Raw genomic sequence first — 11,313 nt, 5'->3', positions numbered from 1 at the left:
GTCTTCCATCCAATAACTTAAAAAAGGAGTAGGGGTCGTAATAAGTTTTGCCTGGCTTGGGCCAGTTAGCAGCCAGTTTTTCTAGAATCTCAGTCACTGTTCCAAATGGAGCTTGGAAATTCACGTGGACTACGAAAGTCTTCACAAGGAGGAGGCCAGAAGGGGTGGGCGAGAGGGGCTGGGTGGCAGGTACGACCCAAGGAGAAGAAGGAGCCAGGGAAGGGGCAGGGAGAGCCTGGGCCACCGAGGCAGGAGCTGAGGCCTGTGAACAGCGCGGGAGAGACAGACAGGACGCCCCGGCCTGGGGGCCCAAGTGAGCCGGGGTGTGACCAGGTCTTGTATTGCACAGAAAAGAAGGAACTGAGCCTTGGCAGGCGGCCCGGTAGATCAGTGTTCCCCGCACATGGGCAAGTTCACGAAGGTGAATACGTTGAACTCCGTCATGATGGAGAAACACAGGAACACGCCGTACAGGAAAAGGCACCCGCACCCAAGCTTCTTGTCCAGCTGCCACTTGTTCAGGTGAACACCGAACACCTGCAACACATAGAGGGGGTCAGAGGGCAGCGGCCGGAGGGCCCTTGTGCAGGGCACTGATTCTCTCTGGGCCCACAAAGTTCATCTCTCATCAAGGAAAGAACATCAAAATCAAGAAGTGGGGAAGTCAGAACCTGCTGTTTGTGGGAAAATAACTTATAAAAGTCATAATGATGGGAGTAAGAGACATAGCATAGTGGCCGCCGCTCCTCCCCTGGACTCCGAACCTGCACTGCTCTGTGCCGGCACCACCTGTCTCGACTCTTCACCTCCTTGCTTCAAGCAGACCCTGGCTCATCCTCATGCTCCCACAGGTGGTGGCAGCATCTCTTCCCATTCCTGTGCCTGGAGGCCAGGAAGTTGTCCCCCTTGCTCCACACTGCTGCTTCCATGCCCTTCTCTCCTGAAAAGCACTGAAGTCCCCCAACTGTCACACTCTGCGCTCATGGTTGCAGTTCACGCTGAGTGCCCCAGCATTCCTCAGAGCCCTAAGTCCCCTCTCGCTGCCACTGCTGTCACCAGCACTCCTGAAATCGCTTTTTGGTGATTTCACCATCCACCAAGAGGATCTTCCCAACGCCAGTTCTCGAGTCCTGTCCTTCACCCTATCGCAGTCCCTCACTCCATGCCATCAAATAAAATTAAAAACTCAGTTCCTCAGTTGCACTAGCCACATTTCAAGTGTTCCACTGCCACACGTAACCAGTGGGTACTGTCCAGAGCAGATACAGGCTATTTCCGCCATTGTGGACAACCCTGCAGCCTAAATTTTGCTATTACCCATAACAGAAAAAACAGCTCTGTTATCTCAGTGTCAAACATCCCACTTTCTGCCTGACGTCTCTCGTCTTTCCCACTTGCTCCATCTGGTACCCCACAACTCTCGTGACTCTGCGGACACCCTGACCCAGAATTCACTGGAGCCGCCACCGTTTCACTGCACTTCACCCGCCTTGTACCCCATTCCCTCTTTACCCCACGTAAGTTTCACCAGCAATTGCTATGGTCACTCCTGGCACCTTCGTTCCTTGTCCTCTCTCTAGTTTTATTGTCTTTGCTGGCTAAGCCACAGCCTTTGGTTCAAGCCATCTTCCATCTACTCCACGTTGCTTTCCCATGGCTGACCCAGACTGGAGGAAAATGCCCAGCCAGACTGATGGGTCTCACTTTAAATTCAAGACCACAAACCTTAAGTGGGCCATTCATGCTTTATGGCAATCATCCTCTATTTCCTAGTCCACCATCTCCCCCTTTCCTAGATGGCTATTTCATACCTCTCCTCTCTCCTGAAACCCCCAACGCTCCCTTCTCTACTCTCACTCTCAGCTTGTGGCCTTGTTCCCATTTCATGGAGCTCCCACCATCACATCTACCTGCCCACCTTCTTCTACCCTGTTAGTGAGGACTCACTGACCATGGCTTTGTCCTCAGCATGGGATCCCACCTCCTCGTACTGCTTAAGGATGTGCTTCCAGCAACTGCCCCTCTTCAATCTCCATCCCCCCACTCAACCCCTGCATTATCCCAACTGGCATACAAGAATACTGCTATCTCTCTCATCTTAAAAGACAACCATACTTTTTCTGGATTTCCATTTCTCTCCTTTACAGCAAGATCATTTAAAAGAGTTGCAAATACCAGATGCCTCCAATTTCTCTTTCCGTCCTCTGTTACCTTATTCTACTCAACTTTCTGCCCCATCGCTCTGCAAACCACCGTTGTCAAGAGTATAGATGACTCTGCATTTCTAACCCTGAGGGCCAACACTCAGGACTCCCCTCCCTCGACAGAGCAGATGACTCCACCTTGAAGCACCTGCTCCATGTGGCTTCCAGCTGCCGCACTCTTCTGGTTTTCCTCTTACCTCTCCCACTACTTTTTCTGTTCTTTTGGAGTTTTATCTTCATCATCCTGGCTCAGATCTGGGCCTCTTTTCTATTCTGCCGGTGCTCACGTCCTTGGTGGGCTCATCTGACTGCACAGCTTTAAATACCATCTACATCCTCGTGTCTCCAGCTGGACGTTTCTCCTAAATTCAGACTCACCTTCCCAATGGCTTTCTTGACCTTTCCCCTTGGATGTCATATAGGCACTGCACACTTAAAGTGTTTGATGTTGCTCTTCTTCCCCAAACCTACTTCTCTTTGACCTTCCAACAATCCCATTTTCAACAGCCCAGGGAGTGGTGAGGTCAATCTCCTATAGAATGTACAACTGTAGCACAGCATAAGGAGAGGCACTGCAGGGGTGAGCATGCACTCTGATGTCAGACTGCTTGTGCCTCCGTTCATTTGGCGTCAACTTTTCTATAGGCCTCAGTTGTCATCTGTATATTAGTGACTACCTCAGGTGGGTGTGGTGAGCTCCAAATGGGAAAATATATGCAAAGCGTTAAGCACCGTGTGTGGCTATTGCAAGTATCATAACCCCACATCATACCAGGCCTAAAGAACCCCTAAACTACAGAAGAATGAATTATATAGATTTTCACTTTTGCATAAGGCAGTATTTGCTTTGGTAAAACCTTGACATTTGACTCCCACCCTGATCCCGTAAATTACCTCTCCTGCTTCCTGCCTGCCCTTTTGAATTGCCATTCTTAGTGTACGTATATTAACATAGTAATTAACACTGAATTAACAGGTGTAATTCAATGAATATTTCATTGAAAATTTCAGAAAAAAACACTGTCTCAATGTTTATTAATATGAAAATGCAACAGCATACTTGTATGTTAGTGGATACATCATGTGGGTCAGTTCATGTGTTAGTGCAAATTTGTTCATACCATATATGTTAGTTGAGTTGGGATGTTACATTACACAAAGGGATGTAATGGTTAAGATAGTAGAATGGAATAAAACTGCACTGTCAATAAAATATATTCTTAGTCACTGCGTATTGGTCAAATTCATGGATTTATGAAGATGTTTAGTAACCTAGAATAGTCAGTTAATTAGAATTCTGCAGAAAAAGTGGGATCTTCCCTTTGTTTTTGATAAAACAATTTGTGTTTGACGTGAGATATCGCCATGTTTCTGGAAGAAGGCCGCCTCCTTTCAGAAAAGAGAAGGCTTTCTAGAGAAGGCTTCCTTTGCTAGGATCCACTTCTAGAAGAAAGTTATGAAGGCAATGGAACATCTGGAGGCCGATTGTTCCGATCCACCAGGAAGCCAAGTACATCTGGTGTCCAAACAAACTCTGTAGCTGAAAAACCCCAAGGCGGGTTGGGGAGGGAGAATGTGGAAACTCAAGAGTGAGGACAGGGGTACAAACCTACCGTGACAAAGACAGAGGCTAGGAGCAGGCCCACGGAGTAGATCAGTCCCCTGCTGTTCAGCCGAATCTGTAAGAAAGGATGAAACAGAGTTAGGCTTCCCAAAAGGCATCTGCTTAGTGCAGGGCATTTAAGTATCTCTGAGTAGGAGTGAGTCCAAATCTCTCGTCTGGGATGGAAAAGAAAAGGTAGCCTCAGCAGCCATGCTCTGCAGCTTGCAGTAGGAATAGGCATTTTCCTAAAATACCCAGAATTGCCCTGGTCTGGTCCACTCTAAACCAGTTCCATCCTTCCCTCTAACAGTGGCTCCCAGGGGACTGCCCCACAGTCAATTGAATTCTCCATGTGTGCCGTCTGATTCTTGCTGCTCATAACACTTCCCTGTGGACCTCACCTCTAGGCAGTTTCATAAATTTCATAACATGAGTGATGGGAGCAATATTTTGGAAAATATTACTAAAATTTTTATCTCTTTTGCATTAAAATGTCTGTGACCTTCCCTTCAACCTGATATGAAGAGGTTGGTAAAGGTTGCTATATATATATCTGTTTCTGATATTTGTAAAAGGACTTTGGTTAATTTTTCACAGTGATACAGTGGGGCTGACAACCAAACTTTGAAGAGAAAGAAAGAAATAATTTTTATAATTTTTATGAACAGTGCTGTCCAGTATAACTTTCTGCAATGATAGAATGTCCTACATCTGTGATGTCTCATACAGCAGGCATAAGGAACATGGGACTGTTGAGCATTTGAAAGGAGGCTCATACAGCAAAGGAACAAATATTTTAATCTTGTCTTCAATGAATTTCAATTTACATTTAAAGAGCCACATGTGATTAGTGGCTGTAGTATTAGGTAGAGCAGGTGGAGAATACTAAGAGGCCAACGTGGGCGACAAAAATCACAGTTCTTCCACAGCGAAGAGAGAATGCCCCTTCTGCTAGGTCATAGGCCAGCTGCCCTGAAGTAGGAGGTACACCTTCAAGCAGCCCTGCTCTCAGAGCAACCCCCGGCCCCACCCCAGACTAGCAGCAGCAGCACGACCTGGGGGCTGATTAGAAATGCAGGATCCCAGGCCCCAAACTGACCTCCTGTATCAGAAACTATGGGGGTGTGGCCCATCAATCTGTGTCTCAACAAATCCTCCAGGGGTTTAAGAACCACTGATTTAGAGAAAGTATTAAGGTTAAATCCAGTTCTGATCTCCAAGGGCTCCGAGGATGAGACTTTGACATTCATTTTTTACCAGCTCTCTTGGAAACTCTTATGCACATCTGGGGACTACAGCCTCCCCACCCCATGTACACTGCCCTGCTGAGAGTCAAAGGCTCACCTGTATTCACAGAAACGAGGCAGATTGATCGTATTTATTAGAGAATGAAGTGGTGATTATAAGGAGTAGTTTGGGGTCCTTCTGACAAGGTTCAAAGTACCTCTTGCCACCCTTCCACCAGTTCACCCCTGGGGTGTGTGTATGGGAACAAGTGGGTGTCTCAGTAGGTGGAAGTGCTCAGTTCATCTTTTGGTGACAGAACACCACATACCCTAAAGAGCCAATCCTTTCTGTGAGGACCTGGGAACGTAACACATCTCACTAAGCACCGTTTCACAGAGGGAATGGACTGAACTCTCTCCTCTGCTTGCACAATCCATGTGAGCCAACCATCCCCTTGGCCCAGCCGCCAACTGTCTTCCTAAGAATAAAGGACTCAAATCTTATCTCTGTGACACTAGAGCAATGGGTTGACCCAATGAATTCAGTGTGGAAAAATGAGGAATTGGCCATCTCAGTCTAGCTAGTAGCTTAACTTCCTGCAGACCCTCAGCCTGGCTATGCGTAGAGTTTCCCCCTTTCATCAGCTATGCTGGAATAAAGAGGCTAATATCCTGAAGCACATCACAAATGCTTGGCTGAAAGAGACTCTCTGCCCCCAAAGTATTCTGTCTACACTGACTCTATGCCAATCCCCCATGTATCTTGGCCAGTGATGAAGGGGCAAGGGGGCTCCCTGAGCAAATGGCAGCCCCTATGCAGAGTAAGGAAGAACCTGCTGGGGCTGTCTTCAGTCATATGGTCCTTGAGTTGACCCTGAAACAGTGACCATACACTCAGAAACCCTTTTGAGCTCTTAATTTTCAACGCTGCATGGATTCACCCAAGAATGGGGCCAATGCACTCTCAGCCCTGCTCTCCCTCTGAGCTCTAGGGTTGAATCCTTGTCAACAGCAGAAGTTGAGTAAAGCAATTTCTTGCCCTTAAGAGACTGACAGCCAGTGAGAGCAAAGCTGCAAGCAGGAAAATTCTTTGGCGAAGCCTTTTCGAAATGAATCATGCTCAAGCAAAGCTTTTGAACTTTACTTTTCCACATTCATATAAAGTCTTAAAGAACTGTGCAGCTGACATTCTAAACATGGCTCTAAAGACTAAAGACAACCAACTTTTGTGTGGTTTCTGATAATTTTTCCCCTTTTTTTCTTTACCTTTTCTTCGCAGCTTCCTTTGGTTATGGACTGCCACATGCTTCCAGAGATGTATTTTTGTTTGTCATTTTTAATTAGAGACTGATTTCTTGAAGCCTGCATTGACTCCTTGCTATGTGACTCCCACACTTTTACATAAAGGAGGTAGTCAGGAATTAAGTTTCCTTCAGTTGCCTCTGGTCCAACTTGAAAGCCTCCCAGCCACTGGAGACTATGGGTGGTTTGGGGGCAGGACTTAGCAAACTATGACCCATGAGCCAAATTTACCGTCTTCTGTTTTTGTAAATAAAATTTTGTTGGCACTCAGCTCACTCATTAATGTATTGGCTAGGGCAACTTTTATACAACAATAGCAGAGCTGAGTAGTTGGACAGAGACCATATGGCCTACAGGGCTTAAAATATTTCCTCTTTGGCTCTCTCCAGAAAAAAGTCTTGGACCCCTGGTTTAGGGCATGGGTTCCAACCCGTTTCCTAGTTTCTGAATCCTTGCTCAGTAATTCACTTGCTGTGTAGTCACGGAGAGGTGAGGACTTAACTTCCCCAAGCCTCAGTTTTCTGATGTGTAAATGGGGATAATACAGTCACCATCATCATATGGGGTGGTTGTGAGGATTAACTGAATTAATCCAGGTTAAGCTTGAACAGGATCCAATGTATAATTCGTTCTCATTAAGTGTGGGCTGTTATTCTCCACCCGCTCAGGAACTGCTTGGGCCCACATCCCTGGAACCCCTGGCTGCTCCTTTTATAAACTCAGCAAATCCCTGATCAATGCCTCTGTAGATGACAAACACTACGAGGGCGGGGACCACATCTGACTTTATCCTCTGCCTGGCACAGGGTTGAGCACAGACCACCTGCTTAATACGTCATTGATGAATGGGTAACGAGTACCCTCAAGGTAGAATTTTGAACGTGGTTTTTAAAAGAAGCAGTGTTTCTGTGGGGCAGGGTGGACTGGTCAGTGAGAGGCTGGCAGAAGAGAGACCCTGAATGCCACTCCTAGATGACATTTCAGAAGCAATGCAATCCCTGCCCAACATTCCTTGTCTCCACACCCCACTTCTTTTACGACATACATAGCTTTTATTTTTAGCCTACCATTTTATTATGAAAGTTTTCAAGCATTCAAAACACTTGAAAGATACCACCTTATTTTTTAATGAACTGCAACATAAGCTGCAGATACAAGTACACTTCACCTGTAAACACTTCAGCTGGCATCTGTTAAGTGTTAAATAGGGTTCAATTATAGCTTATGGGTCTTTTACTTTTAGATGCAATTTCCATATGCTGAAATTCACAAATCATAACTGCACCATTCAATGTGTTATCAGAAATGTATGCACCCGTGTAACCCAAACTGAGAGCACTTCCATCCCCTCAAAAGTTCTCTTGTGCCCTTTGTCTTGCCTGAGGATAATCACTGTTCTAAGTTTCTCTACCATATGTTGGTTTAGCCTGTCCTAGAAATTTCCGTATAAATGGAATAAATGGAATCCTACAGTGTGCACTCTTTTATGCAAGGACTTTCTTAAACATTCCTTCATGTTTTTCTTTTTGTCAATAGTTCATTTACTTTTATAACAGCATAAATATACCACAGTTTGTTTAATTATTCTCTTGTTGATGGACATCTGGGCTGCTTCTACTTTTGGGCTATCAGCGTGTATCAATTTTATACCTCACAAACAGAATGAAAAGAGACCTATAATGGCTGCTTCTCACCAACTGACAGAACTATTAATGAAGAGAATAAAGACAACTGAGACCTCAGATACTCTCTCACATCCTAGCATCCCCCATCTGTGGTCATGCACCAGATGGGAGAGCATCTAACTCTCTCCAAATGGTAGTGGTTCCCCCTTCCCACCTTAGCACACTCCTGTTTCCCTTTTGGGACTTTCTGTCTAGTCAGATGGGACACTCACCTCCTTCCCACCTCTACTATGCCCATCCTTCCTTAAGTCCTTTTGCCTCTTTTAAATTCAATATGCCCTTGCTGGCCCTATACCCCATTCAAAGCTGATCTCTGTGGTGTTCTTTGCCTGGGTCACCTTCTTACCTCCCCAGCTAGTCAGTCCCAATGCAGAGGGCAGATGATGGGGTCTTAAGCTTTTCCTCATTCCACACAGCACCTAACTTCCCCCTGGCCCCACACACTATGTTTAAATAAGCATCTGTAGATGCTGCTGAGCATGCGTATTTGTGAGCACACGTGTGTGTGCATGCCTTGGAGGCAACAAGGCTGGATGGCAAGGGGCAAGAGGGGAGAGCTGGATGGGGAGACTGACCATGGTGAATGGTGGCTTTAAGCTGATCTTTTCAAGCAACAAAGTGAGAAGTCACCCCCAATTTTTTTATTGAGGTATAATTTGCATACGGTAAAATGCACAGATTTTTTTTCTTATCCATCAGGTGTACTATTGAATAAGTTTTGACAAATGCATGTACTAATGTAATCCACAACTCAATAAGAATATACAATATTTCCATCACCCAATAACTTCCCTTGACAGCAGCAAATCTAACTCACCCCCCTCAAAAACTAGTTTCTTGGGGTGTACTAAGAGAGACAGTAGCACATTTCATCTCTAGATTACCTTCAAAAAAGACTTTGAGTGCCAACAGTATTGATCTAAACAACTGTTTCCCTGCTTTCTGCCTCACAGATGCAAAGCCCATTAAGTACAAATGCAGAAAATCTCTATGGCAATGCCTATCTGAGAGCATGCAAAATGTAACCGGATTATTCAACCCTGACATTTAACATCGTTTTTATTTCTTGCCTTCAAAAATATGCATTTTCATTTTCCAATTCCCTCTTGGCAGTTGTTGCAGAGGAAACAGAAGGCTGGCTGGTTCCAAAGTCAACAGGAATTTAGCCCACGATGTAAATATATTTTTTCATAGGATACACACACAGAGACTCATTCATGCCTAGTTTCATGGGTGTATGTGGTTCGAAAAACTGAATCCTATACAGTTTGGGGATCCAAAACCCCCAGCCTCAAAGACTCTGACTTCCTCATATTGCAGTTTAAATTTTCGTTATGGTTTGAGGTCTTCTCCACCCAGCCAGCAAATTCTTTTAGGAAAAATAAGAAGCCCCTGGATTGTCGCTAATTTATTTATAACTTGGAACACATGTTGCACGTCGCTTTGCATTTTCAGATTTGGGTAATTTGAACATTTGTGTGGGTGTAGGTTCCAAATGGATGTGCCCAGCCTTGAATGTATGTTGTAAAATATCACTGGGTGGGAATCTCTTTCCTTGAACAATTAAACGAGGTGAGAAAGTGAACAAGCCTACAGAAAAGAGGCACTTTAATGGTAGCTGGTGCCCAAGTCCATTCCTTTGAGTTCTCACACACACAGTGTTGTGTAAACAAAAGGGGGCAACTTAGTAGACCCAACAAACCCGGGGGGCTACTTGGCAGTCTTGATAAGCTGTGACCAAAAGCAAGCACACAGTATGGTCTGATTATAAATTCCTAAGTGGGCAGGTCATGGATGGTAGTCATGTCCCAGGCCTGTAGCTTCCTTAGCAAAGGTCAATCTTTACCTTAAGTGAGCCCTGTCCATTGTTCATATGCATCTAGGATAACATATTACTTTGAAATGTCAGAGTAATATTCTTTTCCAGACCCCTCAAAGGCACAACTGTTAACACCAGAGCACGAGACCACTGGAGCTGACCACAGAACCCCTCATTGTTATCTTGTTCCCCGCATATTATCTCTATGGCTATAAATGTTAATTTTTAACTATTCTGTACCCGCCCATGTAAAAGAAGTATGTATCTTCCATTTTCCAATCCTAGAGATTTCCTCGCTTTGCTTTCTCCTACTTCTTTAATCTATGACCAATGGATTCCATGTAACCTTCTTTACATTTTCTCCTTTGATTCTAAACATATAAAATGAACTTCAAAAATGTCATTCTCTGGAGCATTTTCTCCATTTGTTGAGCTATTGCTTCCAGGCATGCCCTCAAAATTTTGGCTCCAATATTCTTACAAAATTTTTCTATAGGTTTGGCCCTGCTTTCATTGACAGTTGCATTGAATTCTAGCGGCAACTCTGTGAGGTAAGTAGGATTGATTTTGTCTTCCTATGTAAAGAAGCATCACCTGAGGCTCAGAAGAAGTTAGCCACTTCACCAAGGTAAGATTCTAGTCTCCAATTTGTGTGTGTGTCGGCGGGGGATGGGAGTGGGGGAGGGGGCGTTCCCCAGACATCCAAGCAATTCTGTGACATCAGATGCGTGTCCTATAATTTAAGTCAATTCCGATGCTGTTTGCCTGCATCAGGTCTCACAGGTTAAGGGCTCAGTCCTATAATACTGCCCCCCACACCCACTTCCCTCCCTACCCCTAACTTCAGATGTTAATTGTAAGCCCGGATAGTGACCTGTGCTTCTGATCAGCTGACTATTGATTGGAGGTTCCACTGACCCCCTCCTTGGGTTTGATTACTTTGCTAGAGTGGCTCACAGAACTCAGAGACACATTTTATGACTAGATTATCAGTTTATTATAAAAGGATATAACTCAGGAACAGCGAGATGGAAAAGATGCAGAGGGTGAGGTACATGGAAAGGGCTTGGAGCTTCCATGCTCTCTAAGCCACCATTCCCCTCAAATCTCCATGTGTTCACTACCTGGAAGTTCTCTGAGCCTCATCCTTTTAGGTTTTTATGGAGGCTTCATTATATAGGTGTGTGATTGATAAAATCATTGACTCAACCTCCAGCTTCTCCCCTCCCTCTAATCACAGGGTGGTTCTCCTGGGAACCAGCTCCCATCCTAAGGTGAGGCCTAAAAGTCACCTAATTAACATTAAAAAACATCTTTATAGAGGAGAAAAAAAATAGCGTAGATGATAGAGGATCTGTTCATCCCTTTGGCAACCAAATCAAAGTTGTGACGGTAATAAGGAAGAGTAGCAAGAAAAAATCACCTGAGATCTAGATGAATAAGCCATACAATTAGGGAGAAATCCAAGAAAGCA

The 11,313-nt window shown here is 44.9% G+C and overlaps 1 protein-coding gene across 1 annotated transcript in view; it reads right to left on the bottom strand.

Annotated features, from left to right (window-relative positions):
* Positions 1-352: 352 nt before the first annotated feature.
* SLC24A3 (solute carrier family 24 member 3) overlaps positions 353-11,313 on the bottom strand; it is a 66,058-nt gene continuing 55,097 nt past the window's right edge. The window contains exons 11-12 of the mRNA XM_011371329.2: positions 3,818-3,883; positions 353-537 (exon numbers count right to left, since the gene is read on the bottom strand). Of these exons, the coding sequence (XP_011369631.1) occupies positions 388-537; positions 3,818-3,883 (216 nt within the window). The 3' untranslated portion in view covers positions 353-387. The remainder of the gene's footprint in view (positions 538-3,817; positions 3,884-11,313) is intronic.

The sequence above is a fragment of the Pteropus vampyrus genome, unplaced genomic scaffold, assembly GCF_000151845.1.
Source record: "Pteropus vampyrus isolate Shadow unplaced genomic scaffold, Pvam_2.0 Scaffold7, whole genome shotgun sequence".
Taxonomy (NCBI): Eukaryota; Metazoa; Chordata; class Mammalia; order Chiroptera; family Pteropodidae; genus Pteropus; species Pteropus vampyrus.
The sequence above is the reverse complement of the archived record's forward strand: the minus strand, read 5'-3'. Positions and strand labels throughout refer to the sequence as shown.